The following is a 24790-nucleotide window of genomic DNA, read 5'->3' as shown; positions in this document are numbered from 1 at the left end:
TTAAAATGTAAAATGTAGAAGCTTAGACATAAAAACACCACTCAACCCCAAGCCCTCCTGAACTAGACCAGACAAGTTCAGTGTAAACATTGAGCTCAGAGTAAGAGGTGTGATCATCTGTGGTCAAAAGGTCTTATCCTGGTAGAATTAGAGCCTTGAGATATCCTGTGAGCACTTGTTCCCAATAATAGTCCTGTAAATAGGCTATACTGACCTTCAAACAATTCAAACCATTTAGCCAACACCAAGAGAGCAATCACAACCAATTTTACTTCCATTATGTGAAGTATTTCAGAGGGAAACTGGATATTCAATGAGAACAAATATTGGCTGGGACTTTTTTTTTTTTTTACTGCGTTGGGCAAGATTTAGATAGACTGCATTGCCTAAAACAGTAGCCTAAAGTGGGTCTAAATAAATATTTGGCTACTGGTTAACATCAACCAATAGAGTTTGCAGCATAGGTGACATCAGTCTTAAAAGAAAATAATTTCAGAGGTGGGGCAAGTATTTACATTGCCAAGAAAGATTATGAAGAGGAGCGTGCAATAATGAATCATGCACAATAAGACCAAGAACATTTATTAAGAGAGTAAAACAGGGTCAATTTTAAATTTGATGTTGAATTTAAAGGCTATATACAGACAATACTGTGTAAATTCCACAGGTTCTAGGCTTTTTTGCTGCCACAATAGTGGTAAATGATTTATTTAAATGCCAGAAACTTCCAAAGGCACCTGGCTAAAATGAGTCCAGGTTGCATTGGTGAAATAGCATTGGCCGAGAGGAGAACAATGCCTTCCGCCCACACTCATTGTTTTACTGTCAAAGCAGCGAGTCACCACCGCTAAAAGATTAACTATGTTCAGCGGCAGTCACAAGGTCTAGAAAGAAGGGCTTACAGCTTAACCTTGCACGACTGAACCACTAACAAACAAGCATGCAACATACATACACATGGACACTGGCTGCACAGACAAGTTATACAGTAGGTACAAAAACTTCAAAACATGGACGTGAAACGTCACGAGTTACCAGACAGATTTACAAATGAGATGACAACAAAAACAGCAAGAAGAACTCGGTTTTTACTTTTTTTTTTGAAGAAAATGTGAGTGGTGCTTGCCTGTGGAAGCTCGCTATCACAACGCTATTGTTTTCAGGATGGTTGCAGTTTATTGATATGCAGTTACTACGCTGGTCTAAATGGTTTAAGTGCAATGCTATGCATTGCTAGGGTGTTTTGGGTGGTTTCAAGGGCATTGCTAGGTGGTTGCTAAGGTGTTCTAGGAGGTTTTTCACTTATCCCAGTCAAAAGAGCTATGATATTCCATTGCTAGATGTAGATCAGGTCCCTCCTTCAATGTAAATCTATGGGAATTTCCTACATTTTACCATCCACCAGGCCAAAACTGTAAGTACGATTGCTTAGAAAAGTAACAGCACACATCTTCTCAGCAAATTTGAAGAATCATTCATGCACGCAGCACAAACAGTGACTATTTATACTGCAGAGTTTAATACTTAAAGGAATAGTTCACCCAAAAATGAAAATTCTCTATTTACTCACTGTTTCATGTTATCCCAGATGTGTATGACTTTCTTTCTTCTGATGAGCACAGTTTAAGATTTTTAGAAGAATATTTCAGCTCTGTACATTCATACAATGCAAGTGAATGGTGGCCAAAACTTTGAAGACCCAAAAAGCACAAAGGCAGCATAAAAGCGATCCGTATGACTCCAGTGGTCTTCAGAAGCGACATGATAGGTGTGGGTGAGAAACAGGTCAATATTTAAGTCCTTTTGTACTATAAATCTCCACTTTCACTTCCACATTCTTATTTTGTTTTTGGCAATTCACATTCTTTGTGCATATCATCATCTACTGGGCAGGAAGAAGAATTTATAGTAAAAAAGGTCTTAGATATTTATCTGTTTCTCACCCACACCTATCATATCGCTTCTGAAGATCTAGAATTAACCACTGGAGTATTATGGGTTACTTTTATGCTGCCTTTATGTGCTTTTTGGAGCTTCAAAGTTCTGGCCACTATTCACTTGCATTGAAAGGACCAACAGGGCTGAAATATTCTCCATAAAATCTTCGTTTGTGTTCAGCAGAAGAAAGAAAGTCATACACATCTGGGATGCCATGAAGGTGAGTAATAGACAAAAGTATTTTCATTTTTGGGTTAACTATTCAAGGCCAAAGTGTACTTCGGTTTTCTGCGTGCTGCTACGTCTCATGCACAGTGCGTGACACACAAATTTTGTTTACCCAGGGTTAAGGATGACCCTTGGTTAACAATTTCAAGTGTGAAAAGCCCTTGTGAAAGGCTAGAGCGCTTGGCTATGCACAAGACGACACACAGAAAAACAAAGTATACCATAGCCTTCAAGGAATAGTTTTTGTTTTTCAAATGCCTAATCCCAAAGTATGAGCAATAATAGGCCTAATGGTGATGCTTGCCATAGCAAACTACTAGCCACTAATAAGCTAAGAGCAGGTTCTTAGTTCCACTCATACAGTTTGGGGTCAAAAGTGCAATCTGAGAGTAAAAACTGGCTGTGGGTCAGTGGAAACAGAGCAGCTAAATCAACCAGCTCCTATCGTTAGGAGCGCAAGATAACAGTAGAGCGATGAAAGGCGAGGAGGCCTTGAACCCTAAGGAGCTGTCGACTGAGAGTTGGGTCTGAATGCAGTTAGAGTAGCTGGTTATTTGTCTTCCTGACACGGCCTGGTAGCGAGGCAGCCATAACTGCTTTAGAGCAACACAGCACATTTACGCCGGACTCATTTTCCGATCCAAACAACTGATTAGCTTAACAAGCTGCCCAGACTTTTCATTAGGCAAAGCTCTTCCGTACAGACAGTGAGGGATGGGATGTTTGGTCTCTCCATCTGAATGGCGAATGAGCTAGGAAATAAAGAACAAGATGGCCAATAGCGCTAGAGGGTGTAGAGTAACAACTTGGGGGTGGAAATACATAAAAATAAAGGGATAGATGGGGAAGATGATTCAAGACGTATACAAGAATACAAAAAAGAAAACAAAAAGGAGCAAACACGGCTTTGTTTGTGCAGCTAAAGTAGGGATGGGCGATATAGCTAAAACAATTATATCTCAATAATTTTAGTCTTTTGACAATATTTAGTATACAATACATCTCAATTATGTACAGCAGGGTTTTTTTTTAAACTGGGGTCCGGGGGAGTTCTAGGGGGTCCACGGAAAATCTCAGAGACAAAAAGTGTAAAATGTGTACAAAAGTTTACATTTACAGAATTAGACATCAGTACCATTTCATTCTGCTTTCTAAAGACTGATCGGATATTTCCGAAGGGGGTCCCTCACAAGGAGACAATCCTATCCGGGGGTCCCTGGCATCAAAAAGTTTAAAACCCCTCTTCAAATAGTGTTTTCTATTTCGATTAGAGGATTGAAGCCACTGAAGGTAAGTATATTCAACATGTTTAATGCAACGAGCAAAACATGGTAAAAAATTATGTAAAAATGCACCAAAATAACAGTTTATAATAATAATAAAAGCAATTTTTACCTACATGTATTTTTACCAATATATGTAACTAATATAACTTTTTTATACATGGCAAAATGCCATGTGGAGACTTCCGTGAACATTTCTGAGTGATGATGCAAACGAATCATTGAATGACGATTTTAAAATCAGAGACGCTTTTAAAACATCTTAACACTCTCATATCCGCGAGTGAATAAAACGAGGAAGGATCACGAAATGAGTGTAATGACACGTTATTTATGAAACTTCATGGCCAAATAAAAAGCAGATTACAACTTACTTGGCCAGCAAAATCATCGCAAATATTGGCCTATAATGGCAATTTTATATATCGCCCAGCCCTAAGCTGAAGTAGGAAAAAGGAAGAAAGAAACACAGAAAAGAGCAGCAGAGACCCACCTTTCTTGAAGGCGCGAGGGGGTTCAGAGAGATCGCCTAGGCATTGCGTACAAGCAAAAGACAAAACAAGAAAGGATTGGAACAGAAAATAGAAAAACCCAGATGAGTAAAAGAGAAATAGTCAGGGTTATCAAGCTGTGTCTGCAGACAGAGTAGAGAATCCCACAGGGATAGAGTGATAAAGAAAAACATATCAAAGTACCAGAATGTGTTTCTTGACAGGTCTGTCACAATAAGAGCCCTCCTGGTCTCTAATGTGTTTGTTACATTGCGTTTTTTTGTATTTTGTGCCTTAATTTCACACATTTTGTACTTCCCTTAAAGGCTTGGCAAGCTTAAGCAGGACAGACTGAGTGAACGAACAAGACTGGGTTGAGAACAGCACTTGAGATTTTAAAGTACTTGGCACCGCAGCCTCAGGCTTTCCGATTTTTGCTAAACTTCAAATGGTATCATGTTTAAGGCGATGCTGACAGGGATTCAGGCAGGCTTAGATAAGCAGAAGCTCACTGCTCAATAGCAACATTTGGACTTTAGGGCTTTATTGGCTACTTAGAGAATGTTAGCGTGAACAGGCCTCATGTTGCCACAGAGATTTCTTCACCTGACAAGCATTGACCTCTAGTGCCAGTTCCAAGCAGATACTTAAAGGGATATCTCACCCAAAAATGAAAATTCTCTCATCATTTATTCACCCTCATGCCATCCCAGATGTGTAGAACTTTCTTTCTTCTGCAGAACACAAACGTAGATTTTTTAAAAGAATATCTCAGCTCTGTAGGTACATATAATGCAAGTGAATGGTGACCAGAACTTTGAAGGTCCAGAAAGCACATAAAGGCAGCATAAAAGTAATCCATAAGTAATCCAGTGGTTAAATCCATATTTTCATAGTGATATTTTAAGTGATATGATGTATGTGGATGAGAAACAGATCAATATTTAAGTCCTTTTTTAATATAAATCTCCACTCTTGTTTTTGGCGATTTGCATTCTTTGTGCATATCGCCACCTACTGGGCAGAGAGGAGAATTTACAGTAAAAAGAACTTAAATATTGATCTGTTTCTAACCCACACCTATCATATCGCTTCTGAATATATGGATTTAACCACTGGAGTCATATGGTTTACTTTTATGCTGCCTTTCTGTCCTTTTTGGAGCTTCTAAGTTCTGGCCACCATTCACTTGCATTGTATGAACCTACAGAGCTGAGATATTTTTCTAAAACTGTTCATTTGTGTTCAGCAGAAGATAGAAAGTCATACACATCTGGGATGGCATGAGGGTGAGTAAATGAGAGAATTTTCATTTTTGGGTGAACTGTCCCTTTAAAATAAGAGGTAGCCAAAATACTATTACATTTATTATTACTTTACAAACCTGCATATGACAAACTAATAAAAGCCAAGAGAGCATATTAATGTTGATCCTAAGTAAAAGTTGTGGCTGGTATTTGACATTTTTCTGATGGCAAAAAAAAAAAAAGCAACAGTCTTAGCAATAGTACAGGGATGTTAAGTATCACTAATTCAGTACCAAGTAAATACAACAAAAAATTACAGTCTTGGAAGTACAGACTCGATTTGGTACTCGAGCGCTATCACGTGGTCAAGCCGGCTGTGATTTGAATAAAAATGGTCCAGTAAGCCGACAAAAATATTAGCGTGCACCTACAATAAAAATGATGTCCTGGAAGAGCAGTAAGACTTTCTGATAGTTTTTTCATTCTGTTGGACAGTGAGTCCTGTAAGCTAGCCTATAAAAGTGTAAACAAGATAATTTTCTGCCTTTACCACATGAATTGTTTAATAGAAGCATATGACAAGAGTTAGAACAACAACAGTCACATGAAAGACATAAAAAAATAAAAAATAAAAATAAAAATAAAAACCTAGACGCAGTGTAAAGCTAGACGAGTGCTTAAAATGTAACATTCTTTTTAAATTAAAATGCTGTGCTCCTGCATAAGACACAGAAAAAACAGTGAGACGGGGCGAGACAGTCAGACATGTTCAGTGTGAACAGTCCCTTAAGCTTTTCAATGCTCATAACTGTAGACTGCTCTAGGTGATGATGCCTAATAATGCATGTGTGAATGTGTTTTGTTTAGAGTTCGATGTTATTGATTTTCGTTTATTCAAAAAGGGCACTGAAACTCATACAACGGTGAGAATATATGGGGCAATAGAGATTTGCCTGTCTAAGAATTAAGACGAGTAGCCTACCCTCAGGTTCAGGGTGTGAGCCCAGAGAGTTGACCTGGAAGGGGCGGAAGGGCTTTCCTTCAAAGGCAGGGACCTCCACACTCTCCTCAGAGGACACAGTGACATCAGGCTGAGACTCGGAGATGGAGGACAGGAACTGATCCATATCTGCCTTTTGATCCTGGAGAAGCTCATCTAAATTGGGAGCAACAGAGAGAAAAAGAGGGACATGGTTTAAAGTGGCAAATCACAGGAAGGAAGAGATGGAGGATGGGTTCTCCACCTAAAACCATTCAATGAGGCACAAAACGGTCATAAACAAGATCAATTATCCATTACGGCGCTCCCTACTGCAGTACTTCCATGCATCCGTTATGGCAAAATGGCCTTTTCTATCTCGAAAAACCCCAAAACAATCTTAAGAGTTAGTCTTAAAAACTTAACTATCTGCACACTAGTGGGAATCTGCAGGCATCTTGACCCAGTTCTGTCAAACCCCACACACTAGTCTTGTCTATACTACACAATTTCACAGCTCCTTTCATAAAATCAACAGAAAATATGAAAAGAACACATTAGGGCAGAGGGGCGTCTCTGGGAACAGCTTGACTGTTTCCACCTGAAACAAAGAGCAAGGAACAACAAATGCTTCAGAGAAGCCCAATTTACTTTGATTGCACTGAGATGTTTTCAAGCTGAGAGATAAAAAGAGAATTTCAATTACGCTTGAGTGAGAGAGAGCTAATCAGAGAAGCTAAGCTGTTTCATACAGGTGTAATTACCTTGGATTTGGTAAGAGATAAAGAAAGATTTTGCAGTTGTTTATGGGACTATAAGAATACATATACTGAACTGAAAATCTTTGGAAATTGTTATCCATGTTAAAGTAAGGGCACTTTCACACTAGATCTTTCGGTGAAGACCAGAGTCTTTTTGAGTTCAGTTCGTTTGATTGGCAAAAAAAACTCTTTTCTGGACTCTGTCGCACACCAGTGAATAACACCAGAGTCTGACAGACAAGATCCTGTGATTTCCAGTATGGTTCACAACTGGTATGAATACAAAACTTGCAGAAGTGAACTGTTACTGATACTGTATAGTGTGCCATTTCTCATTGCTGCTCGTCTCCTCAGAAGTGCCTTATGCAAGCAGACAGACTGTTGTGTGTTGAGGTTTGTTAGTAAGACCAAAGAGACAAAAACATGAGTAAACCAGTGAAGCTGGTGTCTTCTCTTGAGTTGTTACCTAGCAACAGTGGTAAACAGCTGCTGTTAGATAGGGCAAATTACAGAATTTAGGAATTGGCTCCCTTTCAATGCTTGAGTTGAAATTTGAATTGAACTGGCTACACCAACAACAATGGCTAGTGGAGGGATCTTTAATCACCCTGAAGGGGTTAATTTTGCATTAATGACCGGCTGACTGTACATTATTTTGCTTATTATACGGCTACCTATAAAATAAATAAACCAATAGACATGAAATATCAATGTGTGTTAAAATTATGTTATTATGTGAGAAGAAAGATACCATGGAGTCTCCAGAAACAGCTGAATTCCACCTCTGGTTTATGTCGGATTTCTATTGGTGTTTATTTGGCAAAAATGACCATCTGACTGCTCATTATCCTGCTTATTACAAGACTACTTGCTGAATAAATACTATTTCGATTCGATACCGATTCATATGGCATATTTCAGTTATAATGTCGCCCTTTGCTTGCATATATAAGAGATTCTCTCGCAGCTAATGCTAAGTATACAGGGGACCTTCTAACTAGGTACATTACGAAAATAATAATTTTACAAATTATATATATTTTTTTCATAATTTTAATCACATTTTTGCTTTTTAAAAATATAACAAATCCAAGTATTCAATTAATAAATGAAATTATATTGCATATTATATTTTTTGTTTCATGTTCATTGTTTAATTGCATAATTTGTACTATTTACAAGTATTTACATTGATTTGTTGACCACGTGTTAAAACTGGTACTGTCACTTTAACAAAACCGGCATTTCTGTAAAGAACGTCTGTAAATGAGCGCATGTTAACGAGAGTGGACTCAAATGGGTTTCTCATTTTTGCTATGCGTGATTAGAATGAAATGTTTCTTTTTTGTTGTTTTTGATCAACAGTTGACTGTAGAGAACAGAAAAGGTATTAAGAGACATTATTCATTGACAAATGGGTTGCGTGCACTGATATACACTCACTAAGCACTTTTTTATGAACACTATGGCCTTAATAAAGTGCCTGACATGGTCTTCTGCTGTTGTAGAACATCCGTCTCAAGGTTCGACGTGTTGTGCATTCTGAGATGCTATTCTTCTCACCACAATTGTACAGAGCGGTTATCTGAGTTACTGTAGACTTTGTCAGTTTCTGGCCATTCTCTGTTGACCTCTCTCATCAACAAGGCGTTTCCATCCACAGAACTGCCGCTCACTGGATGTTTTTTGTTTTTGGCACCATTCGGGGTAAATTCTAGAGACTGTTGTGTGTAAAAATCCCAGCAGATCAGCAGTTACAGAAATACTCAAACCAGCCCGTCTGGCACCAACAATCATGCCACGGTCCAAATCACTGAGATAATAAAATGTACTAATTCTGATGGTTGATGTGAATATTAACTGAAGCTCCTGACCCATATCTGAATGATTTTATGCACTGCTGCCACATGATTGGCTGATTAGATAATCGCATGAATAAGTAGGTGTTACAGGTGTGGTTTTTTTATATATTATATAAAACAACGTGACAGATGTTTTCTTTAGTAAATGATTTAATCTGGATCTCTCATGTCAAGATTATTGCTCTTACAATTAGACTTAAACCTATTAAAGGAATGTAATGCTCCTAATAAAATTCTCAGCCAACTGGTAAGTAACCATGTTTTATTTACCCAGAAATGCCAAAATTTACTTGCATTTGGCAATTGATGAGTGTTAATTTCGCACTCTGATAACACACTTGCGGCGTGCATTAGAAACTCATCCTTTTCCACGATTATACAAACTCTGATCTCACATCGGCCATGTGCTCCACCCTGACCAAGATCTCTGCACTCACCGATCTCATCCTGGATCTCCTCTGCAACGTAGGGCACCTTGTAGAGCAGAGACAGGCTCTGGTTCATCCGTTCCTCAATCACCCGCAGGTGGGTCATCACCTAGGAAACCAGACACACACTTTAAAAAAAAAAAAAAAAAAAGTGACTTGCACAAGCAGACATTTATAAAATGGTTCTGAAAGATGGAACAAGACTGTGGTTGCATTAAAGGGCACATAGTCTTGAATGGATTAACTTAAACTCAGAAAAACTCAAGAGCTTTGTTGCAATCTTTTTGTGTAAAGGGCGAGGATGGAAATTGGTGCGACTTGCAGTGTGTAAAATGTTATGAGTGTGTGAGCAACCATGCCTGTTATTTGTGTGCAGTGCTAAAAAAACAGCAACAGATGGCAATGAAGGGCCTAGCAAAACTGGAAGCAAAGACAGAGTAAACATTTTCTAAAATTTCCCTCTAAATACACATCTAGACCTTGGAAACATCCTGCACACCGTATTTAGCTTTCAAACTATTAGTTTAGGGAGAATGGAAGTTTATGTTGGCCTGCAAATCATACCTGGACTTTTAGTGAATTGAGTTGCCAAAATAGACTGGTCTGTCATTACTCAAACTCACGGTTATATAAAGTCACTAGGGTGACTGCTATTTTTGCTCCAACACCAAGTGCTTTTATATTCCCTTCATGAAACTTCAGTTCTTAAAGGGACAGTTCACCTCAAAATTAAAGTTCTCTCATCATTTACACACACTCATGCCATCCCAGATGTGTATGATGTTCTTTCTTCTGCACAAACAAATCATTTTAAAAGAATATCTCATCTCTATAGGTCCATACAATGGAAGTGAATGGTGACCAGATCTTTGAAGGTCCAAAATGCACATAAAAGCTGCATAAAAGAAATCCATAAATCTCCAGTGGTTAAATCCATATCTTCAGAAGCGGTATGGTAGGTGTGGGTGAGAAACAGATAAATATTCAAGTCCTTTTTTATTATAAATCTCCACTTTCACATTCTTTTGTTTTTGGCAATTTGCATTCTTTGTGCATATTGCCACCTACTGGGCAGGGAGGAGAACTTATAGTAAAAAAAAAAGACTTAAATATTGATCTGTTTCTCACCCACACCTATTATATCTCTTCTGAAGATATGGATTTAAGCACTGGAGTCTTATGGATTACTTTGGGTGAACCCACCTCATGTCAAACTCGTATGACATACTCATTTGAAGCTGGATTATTTAGTTTTGGGTGAATTTGTATCGTTAAAGTTAAACCCATTAAAAAACAATTAAAACTGAGCAGCAAAAACCCCCCCCAAAAAACACAAGAGGCTTGGAAGTCTGGCCCCTAATTAAATCTGAAATAAACAGGAACTGCCATTATGCAGTCAACAAAAACACAAGATATAAACTGCTGTAAATCTGTGTTTTGGTTCCCATAATTCTCAGATCTGCATACACCTCTGGGTCAGTGCCAGCTCCTGTGTTGACCGCGGTCAGTCTGGAATGCAAATTACAGAGCCAAACCATTGGCTCAATCTCTTAAATTACAGCCGACCAAATGCCAGCAGCAACAAGTGTGATGTTACACAAGAGCAGTGCAGTGATAATCTCCAATGGAGGGTTTGAACAAGAGAATCAAGTCATGAAAACCCTGCCACTGGTTATTCGAACAATCCTCTCAATTTCTCAAGACTTCTCCCATTGTACCATTGCTTAAAAAAAGGTTGGGATTTGATTTTATCCATGAGGAATTGATTGAACTGTGAAATGTGGGCATTCCACCAAAATGAAACCAAATCTGAACACAAATTTGACAAAAGAAAGCCTAAAAAGCTATTTGGCTATTGGTTAAAGGGATAGTTCACCCAAAAAATTTAATTATTTCATTTACTTGCCCTCATGCTGTTTTAAAATCGTGTGACATTCTACTGTGGAAAACAAAGATACTCTAAAGAATGTATGAGGTGTTTTTGTCCATACAATGTAAGTCAATGGGGTCCAAAATGTTTAAACTCTGAAAAGTTCATAAGAGCAGCATAATAGTAATCCCTAGAACTCAAGTGGTTTAATCGATCGTTTGGGCGGGAAAATGACAAAAAATTAAGGCCCAGTTTTTACTATAAATCTTGACATTCGACCTGACCGGAACACGGTGCAGGCTTCAAGACTGCGATGCTTTGATGCCACGCGGTTGCCAGGTCCTCAATCCCGGTACCACTGTACATCAATGAGACGTTGCATTTTCATTTTCTAGTGTTTGCCATCAACCTTTTGGTGACCACGGTTCATTTTGAAAAGTATCCCAAAAAAACTCAACCCACAACTCCATTTTAACTTGTGACTGCATTTCCAAAATTGCCCAACTGGGCGTGAAAACCGCAAATCTGCAACACTGTCTGGTTCATGTTGAGCTCTCTGCGCATGCGTCTAGTGCAAGGAAGCATGTGAATGAGCTTCTCTCATAAACACACCAAGGAGAATGTGAACGTCAAGATCTACTGTGAATAAGAACACAAATATTTGTCCATTTCTCACAGAAAGCGATCATATCGCTTCAGAAGACATGGATTAAACCACTCGAGTCGTTTGGATTACCTTTATGCTGCCTTTATGTCCTTTTTGGAGCTTGAAAGCTTTGGACCCCATTGACTTACATTGTATGGACAAAAACACCACGTTCATTTTTCAGAATATCTTCATTTGAGTTCCGCTGAAGAAAGTCAGTCATACGAGTTATATGAGGGTTACAAAATGATGAGAGAATTCTCATTTTTGGGTGAACTATTCCTTTAATATTACTCAACAGTCTTTAGGTGACAACAGCAAGTTATTACATTTTTATGAAAGAAAAAGACAAAAGTTTTTATTGAAATAACGTGTATCAATGAATTGTGCACAATAAGACCAGGAACGTTTATAAAGGTAAAGTGTGTAATATTTTTTTATGTTAAAATACTGTCTCTTACGGTCTCTTATTAAGTCTCTGAGAAGCATTCAAAACATTGCTTTGTTTGTTTGATTATCCCGACCAGCCCAACTCCACAACACTGGCTCAACCAATGGAATGGGTTTGGGGCAGGACTATCTGTTTAGTCGACCAATAGCAGAAGGTAGAAGTGTTTGGGAAACATGTTTGGTAATAAACGGCAATTATTTTCACGATGATGTTTGGTGACGCACAGAAATGACACTACTCAAGGACTTCTCAACAATCTATGTCTAGCACTGTCCTTTCTTTTTTTAAATGATATCTACTGAACAACTGCATAAAACAGTTGTAAATTGGCAAACAATTTGTGAACATCAGTGAATAAAAGGGAAGATTTGGATTTAGGAGAAAGTAGCAAAAAATAGAGGCAGTCGGGTTGGCACTGACTTGGGACTTCATCTGGCCGGCCTTTTCAGGGTCCACAGCCAGGACGTGCTGATAGTGGCGGATGGTGTGCTGACGATCCTTATTCTCAGCACGCACATACCTCTTCAGAGCCTGCAGTATACGGTGGGGCTGCAGAGAGAGAGAGAGAGAGAGAGAGAGAGAGAGAGAGAGAGAGAGAGAGAGAGAGAGAGAGAGAGGACCACAAAGGAGGGAAAATAAATGGCAGTGTTAAATCAGGTGGACGTCTCCTTATGAGCAGGCTGATCCGTGAATCAGCATGAGGATCAAAGAGGCACAAGGTCCACAGGGCAGAAAAATAACAAGAGGATCAGCAGAGATGCTGAAAAACTGCTTGGACTCCGGCTCTCTTCGGATTAAAAATTACATAGGTGCCCAATCCAAATGAATATCTTAAGTAACTGATGCAGCTCTCCCTGTTATGAGCCACTGAAGACAACTCTTGGTCATCAGAGACTGAGGTATGAGAAGTGTAATCTGGTCATTATAAGAGGAGAACAATCACTTATCTTGCAAATGTCTTTACTCAGTCGCACATGATCCATGATCATTTATTAAGGCATTCATATACAGGGAGGGGTATGAACAAGCTAGGCCTACACCTGGTATTATTTGTTCTGGGCGATTTGATTCTGAGTGGTCAACTGAAACATAACGTTGTTTACATATGGTTTTAAAGGGATAGTTCACCCAAAAAATGAAAATTCTCTCATCATTTACTCACACTCATGCCATCACAGGTGTGTATGACTTACTTTCTTCTGCTGAACACAAACAAAGAATATTAGAAGAATATTTCAGCCCTGTAGGTTTTTTCAATGCAAGTGAATGGTGGCCAGACCTTTGAAGCTCCAAAAATCATACAAAGGCAGCATTAAAGTAATCCAGTGGTTTAATAGTGGTCTTCTGAAGAAACACAATCACTTTGGGTGAGAAACAGATCAATATTGCAATCCTTTTTTATAATAAATCTTTACTTTCACTTTCTTTCACATTCTGAAAGAGAAAGTAGAGATTTATAGTAAAAATGGACTTAAATATTGATCTGTTTCTCACCCAATGTAATTGCTTCAGAAGACATATTTAACCACTGTAGTCATATTAATTACTTTTGTGCTTCCTTTATGTGCTTTTTGAAGCTTGAAATTTCTGGCAACCATTGACATGCAGAGCTGAGATATTCTTCTAAAAATCTTTGTTTGTGTTCACAGAAAAAAGAAAGTCATACACATCTGGGATGGCATGAGTGTGTGTAAATGATGAGAGAATTTTCATTTTTGGGTGAACTATCCTTTTAACATGCGTGTCAAATGTATGTCTTGAGACCTCTTGCGATCGGATTTCGATAAAGGAGGGACTCTGATTTTGTGACAGCATATATCACTCAATGTAAAAGTGTGTTACTGTATAGATAAATTGTAAAGAAATGTAAACTGTAAAGAAATCCAAAAAAGCACTAAAAAGGCAGCACACTGTTGCTTCCCAATATTCTTCACATTTTAATCTAAAGGCAAACGTGACATTTCAACTGGAACGCTGATTTTCGTTGAGCAGACAAACTGTAGAAATCTTGTGAAGTCTTCTGCATGTACAGTGCATTCTGAAAGTATTCAGACCCGTTCATATTTTTCACATTTTCTTATGTTGCAGCCTTATGCTAAAATACTTTAAATTATTATTATTTTTTTCACACCTACACTCCATACCTCATAATGACAAAGCAAAAAACAGATTTTTGATAACTTTGCAAATTTATTAAAAAGAAAAAACTGAATTATCACATAAGTATTCAGACCCTTTGCTATGACACTTGAAATTTAGCTCAAATGGAAGAATTTTGGAACAACCAGGACTCTTCATAGAGCTGGCCAGATGGCCAAACTGGGCAATCGGGGGTGAAGGGCCTTGGTAAGAGAGGTGACAAAGAACACAGGTGGACTGGCCTTTGGGAGAACCGGGACTCTTCCCGGTGGGCTAGCTGCAAAATGGTGCCACAATACGCAGGAGACAGCGACACACATTGCCACGACCCCAAAACACTCAAATTCTTGTTTTAGTGCAATGCACGATTGATAGGGGAGTCCTTTTATGTTGTTCAGGAAATGTCAGGATGCACGAAGGGCCGTTCAGATGGGACGTGTTCTTGCATTCAAAAAGCAGCTAGACGCAATGCAGCAGAATCAACGGACGCAGGTGTCTCAAGACGTTACATTTTAACTTGACGTGATTTCAAACACCAAGCACATCATGGCAAAATAAATGGTTTGAGACTCAAAGATGAAAAAAAGTCAAAAACATCCAGCCAGTCTACGTATACCAACATCTTAAAAAAAAAAAAAAAGCACAAATGAAATACAAGAATGTGTTTTGCGTGAATGCACCCTTTGTTTTTACACTAAAAATGCAATCTACATCTGAAAGTGTTTAGGACAAAAAATGTTGAACCTCGTTAACATCTGTATCTAGCACTGTCCACTCGTGATCAGATCACCTGAAACAGATGTTAAAAATAGGTCTTAACTGGGCCCATTAGGTCATTGGCGTTGTCTCACCCTTGGTGGGTCAGCCTGTAGGGCAGCCAAGTAGTTCTCTAGAGCAAGACGGCGGCGATCGTTCAGCATGGCCTCAACCCGGGCGAGGTGGGTCTCTACCAGCTGCTGTTTCTCGCTGGCTGCCTCCTCCTCCAGGGACTCCACCATAGCCTGGAAGTGCTGCAGAGACAATAACATAAATTAGTCACATCCTATATAAAGTATCCTCCGGCATGAAATCCAGATGTGGGTGTGCGGTTTACCTGGATCAGTGTCTGTCTCTCTGCTTTGGGCAGGTTCCTGGCCTGGCTCTCAGCCTCCTCCCACTCCTTCCTCACCTGGTGAAAGAAAACAAGCAAGAGTAACAGCTGCTGCATGACCATAGGCCAGTAGTTCTGAACTGGTGGGACATCTGGTAGTAGATTTGTTTTGATAAGGTCATGGACAGCAGGTAAAATGTACTTAACTATATATATTCATGTGAGGATAGCACAATAAATATCAACATTTATACAGCTCTTGATGTCTAATGTAAAATCTGGGTCCTGAACCAAAACCACTCGTCACTGATGAAAAAATATGGCGAATATGGCGCAGCTTTGACGTCTTTATGTTTGTTCAAGAAAACACGTAAGAACCAATAACGTTTGATTCTACTGACAACCAATCTGCACCGTAGTCAGAATTTTTTCCTCTTCACCACATATTTTTGGGTGAACAATCCCTTTAAATGTAGCAAATTGTACATTCCAATGAGCCACAGAAAATGTCATGTATATCTAAGTATTTATCTCACCCTTTCCATGCGGTTGCGGTGTCTGATCTCAAGTTGTTCCTTGGCCTTCTGGAAGCGGCTGTGCTCTTTATCGTCAGCTGGGGTCTCGAAGTAAACGTCCACATCATCTGTGGGTTGAGGGGTGGGTGGCACAGCTGTGGGGAGACAAAAAAGTGATTGTTTATTAAACAGGTGAAGTACACATACACTCTTTCTTTAAAACCTAGTGAGCTGCCTACCATTATAACAACTTATAACAACTGTATAACACACTTCCTCTCTATGTAGAGCATTTCAAATCAGTCACTTTTGAGGCTCCATTTTGGTTAGGATGTAGACAGCTAGGCAGCTCACTAGGTATTGGAGCTGAGCTATTGAGCCAAAAAGATTTCAGCACATTCGAAGACAGACAGAGGTAGACAGACAGGTCCAAGGGAGCAAAGAGGAGCAGCAGACAAAAAGACGATGACTAAAATCAGACCAAAGCGAAGAATAAACTTCCCACAGCGCACTATAACACTGAAAGAGACGCTTTGTAATTCCCCCTGATTGTGAGAGAATCAGACAGTCCTTCATCTCTCATTCCTTTCATCCTGCCCTCAGAATAGCTCTCTTCTGACACAACTGCTCTCCTTAGCATTTATTTTAAGATTTACTCTGCAAGCCATGATCAAGACATGAGCTAAAATCAGGTTTCCTTAGGACACAGAAGATCGGAACGACTTGATTTCCTATAAGGCTGTGCATTCTTGACAAGAATGAACAAACTGTTCATAGTGTCTATCCTGATAAGAGAATAAGAGAAAGCTAAAATCATGAAGGTTAAGATGATAACATGGAAAAACCCATCATATAAATCCCATCATTTCAATGTTGCCACTGGAACGTAGGATAACGGCTTCCACTCCTAAATTGATCTTGAACATTGACGGATAAGAGAAAAGACAATATGACAGCACAGACTGAGCCAGAAGGGGATGGGACACTGTACAAGAAAGAATAAAAGGAAAAGTTGAAGCAATAATACCACCATTACAGTGGTAAAATCACTATAATGCACAGCCTTCAGTGGTTTATTGCTTTAATAAAACAGCAGCAACAGAAATATTATAAAAGACACCAATGTTTAAGAAGTTAAATTTATTAATTGTAAAAATTGGAGACCATTATTTCCTGAACATAGTTCATTAGCCTAACTATAAGGCTGTTTACGGTTGCCAAACAATATAGCAACTTGGCACATTACTATAGAATGTGCAGTCAGAGGTGTATGTTCATTTTTAAAACTTCTTAGTATTCTGATTGAATGAGCCACATTCAGAGTTAAACTATCCCTTTAATAAGTGTGAGTTTCTGTTAAATGTTAATAGTGAAACTTTTAGCACGAGTTTCAAACACGGCGAAAACAACATTGTAACTTCAAAATGAATTCCGTTAAATGTTAATAGTGAAACTTTTAGCACGAGTTTCGAACACGGTGAAAACATCATTGTAACTTCAAAATGAATTCCGTTAAATATTAATAGTGAACGTTTTAGCACGAGTTTCTAACACGGTGAAAACAACATTGTAGCTTAAATGAATTCCGTTAAATATTAATAGTGAAACTTTTAACACGAGTTTCGAACACGGTGAAAACAACATTGTAACTTCAAAATGAATTCCATTAAATGTTAATAGTGAAACTTTTAGCACGAGTTTCTAACACAGTGAAAACAACATTGTAACTTCAAAATGAATTCCGTTAAATGTTAATAGTGAAACTTTTAGCACGAGTTTCGAACACGGTGAAAACAACATTGTAACTTCAAAATGAATTCCGTTAAATGTTAATAGTGAAACTTTTAGCACGAGTTTCGAACACGGTGAAAACAACATTGTAACTTCAAAATGAATTCCGTTAAATGTTAATAGTGAAACTTTTAGCACGAGTTTCTAACACGGTGAAAACAACATTGTACTTCAAAATGAATTCCATTAAATGTTAATAGTGAAACTTTTAGCACGAGTTTCTAACACGGTGAAAACAACATTGTAACTTCAAAATGAATTCCGTTAAATATTAATTGTGAAACTTAACACGAGTTTCGAACACGGTGTAAACAACATTGTAACTTCAAAATGAATTCTGTTAAATGTTAATAGTGAAACTTTTAGCACGAGTTTCTAACACGGTGAAAACAACATGTGGCTTCAAGTGAATGCTGTTAAATATTAATTGTGAAACTTTTACCTATAAAAAAAATCTATAATGGATATAACTCTTGAATTTCACATTCGGGAAGGTTAGTGTAGTGTTAGCACTGTGAGAGTTAGAAAGAGGGAAGAACAGAGCATAGCAAAAGGGGGCGGAGTCTTTGTGACTTACTCAAACGTTTGCACACGGCCATACAGTACTCCTCTGAGTCGAAATTGTTGCGGTTGCCGGCACAGCCTCCGTAGATGAAGCGCACACACTTCCTCTGCTGCATGTCGAAATGCCAGCGAGGCTTAGAGGCACGGCAGGGGCCAGTCTCCGCCTCCAGAGAACACACCGCTAACACAGGAGGGGAGGTGCAGTTAGAGCCGCCAGCCACCGGGGGCAGTAATCACTAATGCTCTTGAAATATTACCAAGTCCTTCTCACAGTATCTGGGGCTGTTATACAGTACATCATAGACTTCTATAGAGAGCAACCTTTATTGCCCACTTTTTCAGCACTCTTGGCTTCGGAAGTTTTTTCCCATTAGTTTTCTACAATAAGTAGTTTCTCATAAGTAGTTTAAGAGTGAAGGCTGGCCATCTCAATGACATCATTTGCAGTGCTTCATGAGAGTGGAGAGTTTGCCACAATTTAAGTTTCCATGGAAATAGTAGATCTTGCATCTGGATTATGGGTAGCATAGTTCTTCACTGGGAAATGAGCTACTAATTATGATTTTGTGAAATCGAAGTTGAAATGTAATGGTCATATGGCTTCTACAGATGCAAATATCAACAGTTTCTACATGGAGAAAACAAATGGGATTTTTACTTCCAAGACCATGCTGTTGCAATCTATAGGATTTACAAGAATACAAAACAATCAAAGATGATTCAGAAATAATATGGAAAAATAAGTAAATAAACAAACCTCGATGGTAAAAGATGCCAGAGATGTGCATCAAATGAGCTGCTGTAATTGGACATACTGTGACCGTAAGGAAATAAATAAGGAGTCTGAGTAAAACTGAGTCATACTGACCTTCCACCTCCTGCAGATTTTTCTCCTCATCCTGGCTCTCAGGGACAGCTGACATCTCTTTCTTCTTCACATCCTTCTCCTCACTGTCTCTGTCCTCCTCTTCATCTTCATACACATAGTGATAGTCCTCCTCATCTCCATCCTCCTCCTCCTCCTCTTCAGCTGTCTCCTCCGGAGTGGGCAGATCATTGGCAGCAGGCTCACTACAAAAAAGATAAATACAAATAAAGAGAGTGAATGTGATTCTGAGGGAACATTGGCCTTTTTGCCACTGGGAGGCAAAAAAAATTCCTTAACAATATGAGAGAAAATTAGTGATCTCCCACTGCCCTCATTTGTTATTTTGAGCATTATTGTTATCTTCTTTTTTTAACATTGAATTTTAACATTTTAATGGTAATGTTATCCATTACATCTTTCTTTTTCAGTTAGTCTGTGTATTTATCCTGGGTTATTTGAGCACCACTTTCTTTTATCACAACTACACTGCAAATGTTTTGGCAACACGATGTACAATTATTTGCCATGTCAATAAAGCACATTTAAAAAAAACAGAACTGAGAGTGAAGGATATTATGGGGAGATAAAGGGGAAGAGGTATCATGAGCCGGATTCAAAGTTGTGTTACCTGCATGAGCACCAAGGCTCAATCTATACAATATTAAGTATCTGAATAAAGAAGACAAAAATGGCAGGAAAAAAGGGGAAATGACAGAGTCTCCCTGAAATAACTTACAAGAGTACCATGGATGAGGAAAGGGAAGCACATAAAACAGGGAGGGGAGGACAAAAGGTTGGAGGGTTTATGATTTATGGAAGTGAATGGAGCAGCTGTCAAGCGGTCAAAGGCATTGCACTCCAACTTATCTAGATGGACAACCTAATTTATCTCACACAATCACACATACTGTACAGTGGAAGCGTTTGTGTGCACACACACACAATTCTCCACTATTACAACAAAAACTGGTACGACCGTTCAGTCACAGTAACACGGAATGGAGTGAGCGGAGTAGAAAGAGTGTTTTCAGTTCACTCATGCAGAGGATAGTAAAACTGACAGCAGAGCTGAGAAAGTGGTAAAAGCGTAAAAAATTTGAAATGCACCATTTTATTCAAATGAAAGGTGAAAAATGTTAGCCAGCAGCCAATTGCTGTGATGAAGATTTCTGGTGTTTTGAGTATATTTTTCGTAGGCTAACACTGCCTTTTTACCTCTCTTCTACTGCTTCATCTTCATCATATTCATCAACGACAGGCTCGTCTACCTCCTCATCCTCATCTTCTACCTCTTTAGAGTGTGAGGCAGGGGGTGCGGGTTCTTCAGGGTGGGTAGATGGGCAGCAGACATACTCAGTGCCGTGGAACTTATCGATGCCACAGGGCAGCAACATGCCATAGCTGTGCAGCACCATATTTCCTTTAGAGCAGGCCTAGAAGGGGGGGGGGGGGAGGGAGAGAGAGAGAGAGAGAGAGAGAATCATGAAATCTAAATCAATAAGAAGAAATGCAATTTGAAGGGCAGTCTGCTGTGTAAGAACAGCCTGAAGAGATTCTAGATGACTTCATAAACATCAGTACATAAGAGATAAGAGCTCTATTCTAAACCCTAGTGAGCTGCCTCGCTGTCTACTGTCCAGGATGCTAACTGAAATGAAACTGACTGATTTGAAACTATCTACATAGGCAGCAATTCTCTTAACAGTTACTCATGTGCATCACACAAATTGCGCTCCTCACGTAAAGCGCACAAAAGACTCAGTGGTGAGTTAATTCCTATGGAGTTTGATGTTAGCATGTTGCTAAGCTAACAACAAACTCTAAAAAGCACAAACTAGATTTTTACACTTTCTGAATAAAATGCAAGTGGTGTTTGACTGTTAAAACTTGTCAGTGTTGTTAGGGTGTTGAGGGTGGCTGCTAGGGCGTTGTTGTTTTTTTTATTAATATGGTGTTAATTTGTAACGTGTTGCTATGCAGTTGCTAGAATGTTCTGGGCAGTTGCTTACTTGTCAAACTCAAAAAGCCCACCTCTGAATTACACAGTGGTTCCTAGATATGGCTTAGGTTCCTCCAATGCAAGTCTATGGGAATTTTTCCCCCGGTTTTAAATCACACACGTTTTGTTTTTTTTGCCGATAATGACCGGCTGACTGTACATTATTCTGCTTATTACACAGCTACCTATAAAATAAACAAATAGACATGAAATATCAATTTGCGTTAAAATCATGTTATTATGTGAGGAGAAAGATACCATGGAGTCTCCAGAAACAGCTGAATTCCACCTCTGGTTTATGTCGGATTTCTATTGGTATTTATTTGGCAAATATTACCGTCTGACTGCTCATTATCCTGCTTATTACAAGACTACTTGCTGAGTAAATAATGGACCTGAAATATTGATTCGAGTTGAAATAATTTTATTAGCTAACTTGTAGATATTGCTAGGGCTGGGTATTGATACAGATTTCCCGATTCGATCGCAATTCACAAGCTCTCGATTCGATACCGATTCATACGGTGCATCCGGAAAGTATTCACAGCGCTTCACTTTTTCCAGATTTTGTTGTGTTACAGCCTTATTCCAAAATGGATTAAATTCATTATTTTCCTCAAAATTCTACAAACAATACCCCATAATGACAACGTGAAAGAAGTTTGTTTGAAATCTTTGCAAATTTATTAAAAAACAAAAAACGATAACAAAAATCACATGTACATAAGTATTCACAGCCTTTGCTCAATACTTTGAAGCACCTTTGGCACCAATTACAGCCTCAAGTCTTTTTGAGTATGATGCTACAAGCTTGGCACACCTATTTTTGGGCAGTTTCTCCCATTCTTCTTTGCAGGACCTCTCAAGCTTCATCAGGTTGGATGGGGGGTGTCGGTGCACAGCCATTTTCAGAGCTCTCCAGAGATGTTCAATCGGGTTCAAGTCTGGGCTCCGGCTGGGCCACTCAAGGACATTCACAGAGTTGTCCCGGAGCCACTCCTTTGTTATCTTGGATGTGTGCTTAGGGTCGTTGTCCTGTTGGAAGATGAACCTTCACCCCAGTCTGAGGTCCAGAGCACTCTGGAGCAGGTTTTCATCAAGGATGTCTCTGTACATTGCTGCATTCATCTTTCCCTCGATCCTGACTAGTCTCCCAGTTCCTGCCGCTGAAAAACATCCCACAGCATGATACTGCCACCACCATGCTTCACTGTAGGGATGGTATTGGCCAGATGATGAGCGGTGCCTGGTTTCCTCCAGACATGACGCTTGCCATTCAGGCCAAAGAGTTCAATCTTTGTTTCATCAGACCAGAGAATTTTGTTTCTCATGGTCTGAGAGTCCTTCAGATGCCTTTTGGCAAACTCCAGGTAGGCTGTCACGTGCCTTTTACTGAGGAGTGGCTTCCGTCTGGCCACTCTACCATACAGGCCCGATTGGTGAAGTGCTGCAGAGATGGCTGTTCTTCTGGAAGGTTCTCCTCTCTCCACAGAGAAATGCTGGAGCTCTGTCAGACTGACCATCGGGTTCTTGGTCACCTCCCTGACTAAGGCCCTTCTCCCCCGATCGCTCAGTTTGGCCGGGCGGCCAGCTCTAGGAAGAGTCCTGGTGGTCCAAACTTCTTCCATTTACGGATGATGGAGGCCACTGTGCTCATTGGGACCTTCAATGCTGCAGACATTTTTCTGTACCCTTCCCCAGATCTGTGCCTTGATACAATCCTGTCTTGGAGGTCTACAGACAATTCCTTGGACTTCATGGCTTGGTTTGTGCTCTGACATGCACTGTTAACTGTGAGACCTTATATAGACAGGTGTGTGCCTTTCCAAATCATGTCCAATTAACTGAATTTACCACAGGTGGACTCCAATCAAGTTGTGGAAACATCTCAAGGATGATCAGTGGAAACAGGATGCACCTGAGCTCAATTTTGAGTGTCATGGCAAAGGCTGTGAATACTTATGTACATGTGATTTTTTTTTTTCATTTTTTATTTTTAATACATTTGCAAAGATTTCAAACAAACTTCTTTCATGTTGTCATTATGGGGTATTGTTTGTAGAATTTTGAGGAAAATAATGAATTTAATCCATTTTGGAATAAGGCTGTAACATAACAAAATGTGGAAAAAGTGAAGTGCTGTGAATACTTTCCGGATGCACTGTATGGCATATTTCAGTTATAATATCCCCGATATATTAAAGAGATTCTCTCGCAGCTAATGCTAAGTATACAGGGGACCTTCTAACTAGGTACATTACGAAATTAGTAATTTTACTGATTATATTAGTTTATCATTTTATTCACATTTTAGCTCTTTAAAAATGAACAAATCCGTGAATTCAATTAATAAATGATATTATATTGCATATTAAATTTTTTGCTACATGTTTATTGTTTATTTACATAATTTTTAAAAGTACATATTTACATTGATTTGTTGAACACGTGTTAAAACTGGTACTGTCACTTTAACAAAACCGGCATTTCTGTAAAGAACGTCTGTAAATGAGCGCATGTTAACGAGAGTGGACTCAAATGGGTTTCTCATTTTTGCTATGCGTGATTAGAATGAAATGTTTCTTTTTTGTTGTTTTTGATCAACAGTTGACTGTAGAGAACAGAAAAGGTATTAAAAGAGACATTATTCATTGACAAATGGGTTGTGTGGATTTAGTCTTTGGACACACATTACACGGAACAACTTCTACTCTCAACACACAGTGAAAGGATCTTGCTTCTGAATGCTGAAACACTATACTACACAATCACTGGTGAGTGAAATCTGAACATTTACCAGCCAGTTGCCAAATATATACATTTTAGTCGCATAGAGTGAAATTTGGTTGCTAATGCGAGTGATTTCCTCTCATCACAGAGGGCTACGCAAAGAGTAAAAGATCGAACTTGAGATTTACAAATTGACATTGAGATCATTCAAATGAAGACCACGCTGCATCGTAAAAATCTATATTTTTACCTACCCCTAGATATCGCAGATATATACGAGAAGTAGGAAGATTACAATACCCGGATGACCAGTCTGATATCACTTAATCCCCGGATGTGCAGTCATTATTCAGAAACATCAGACCACTGGATGGCGCAATTGACCAATCAGAATGGAGTATTCTAGAGAACTGTGTAACAAGAATGTTATCAAGCTGCACAGAATTTGTGACAAACCACGCTGGTCATCGTGTCTCGAGTGTCCATGTTTCAATTAAAATGCTGTTGGTAAATTTACCACTACGGTATTGATTTGATTTTTAACAAAAGCTCTGTGGTGAGTTTAACAAGATCTAATATGTTCTGATATTAATATGCTCTGATTGGCAGTGATTGTCACAATTTCATTTAAATGCGAACAGAACAATTATTTAATGCTGGAAACGCCCGGTTAGGACATCGTGGTAACATGCAATAAATGGTGTTTGACTACGGTACTGAACACAAGCGGTTTTCTTACCTCTTTGGCCACACCGTGCCACTGCTGGTGACTGACGCACATGTCCATACGCTCCTTATGGAAAAATTTACACTTCTCTGGTACCAGGAGGACATCACTCACAAATTCCCCAACTGCAAACATACAAACACACGACACACAGATTGTTGACAGATAAGTCTTTAATATCAT

General features: G+C 39.0%; 1 protein-coding gene across 2 annotated transcripts in view; it reads right to left on the bottom strand.

The window, feature by feature from the left end:
* Window positions 1–24790, bottom strand: part of LOC127455724 (amyloid beta precursor like protein 2-like) — a 111033-nt gene that overhangs the window by 10166 nt on the left and 76077 nt on the right. The window contains exons 4-14 of one of the 2 annotated variants that reach the window (XM_051723804.1): window positions 24620–24732; window positions 20367–20584; window positions 19152–19354; window positions 18297–18464; window positions 15950–16083; window positions 15417–15491; window positions 15175–15333; window positions 12605–12733; window positions 9227–9326; window positions 6170–6343; window positions 3943–3978 (exon numbers count right to left, since the gene is read on the bottom strand). In XM_051723804.1, coding sequence (XP_051579764.1) covers window positions 3943–3978; window positions 6170–6343; window positions 9227–9326; window positions 12605–12733; window positions 15175–15333; window positions 15417–15491; window positions 15950–16083; window positions 18297–18464; window positions 19152–19354; window positions 20367–20584; window positions 24620–24732 — 1509 coding nt within the window. The remainder of the gene's footprint in view (window positions 1–3942; window positions 3979–6169; window positions 6344–9226; window positions 9327–12604; window positions 12734–15174; window positions 15334–15416; window positions 15492–15949; window positions 16084–18296; window positions 18465–19151; window positions 19355–20366; window positions 20585–24619; window positions 24733–24790) is intronic. The other variant, XM_051723806.1, reaches the window with a different exon arrangement.

The sequence above is a fragment of the Myxocyprinus asiaticus genome, chromosome 18, assembly GCF_019703515.2.
Source record: "Myxocyprinus asiaticus isolate MX2 ecotype Aquarium Trade chromosome 18, UBuf_Myxa_2, whole genome shotgun sequence".
Taxonomy (NCBI): Eukaryota; Metazoa; Chordata; class Actinopteri; order Cypriniformes; family Catostomidae; genus Myxocyprinus; species Myxocyprinus asiaticus.
Note: the sequence above shows the minus strand (reverse complement) of the source record. Positions and strands in the feature narration are given on the sequence as shown.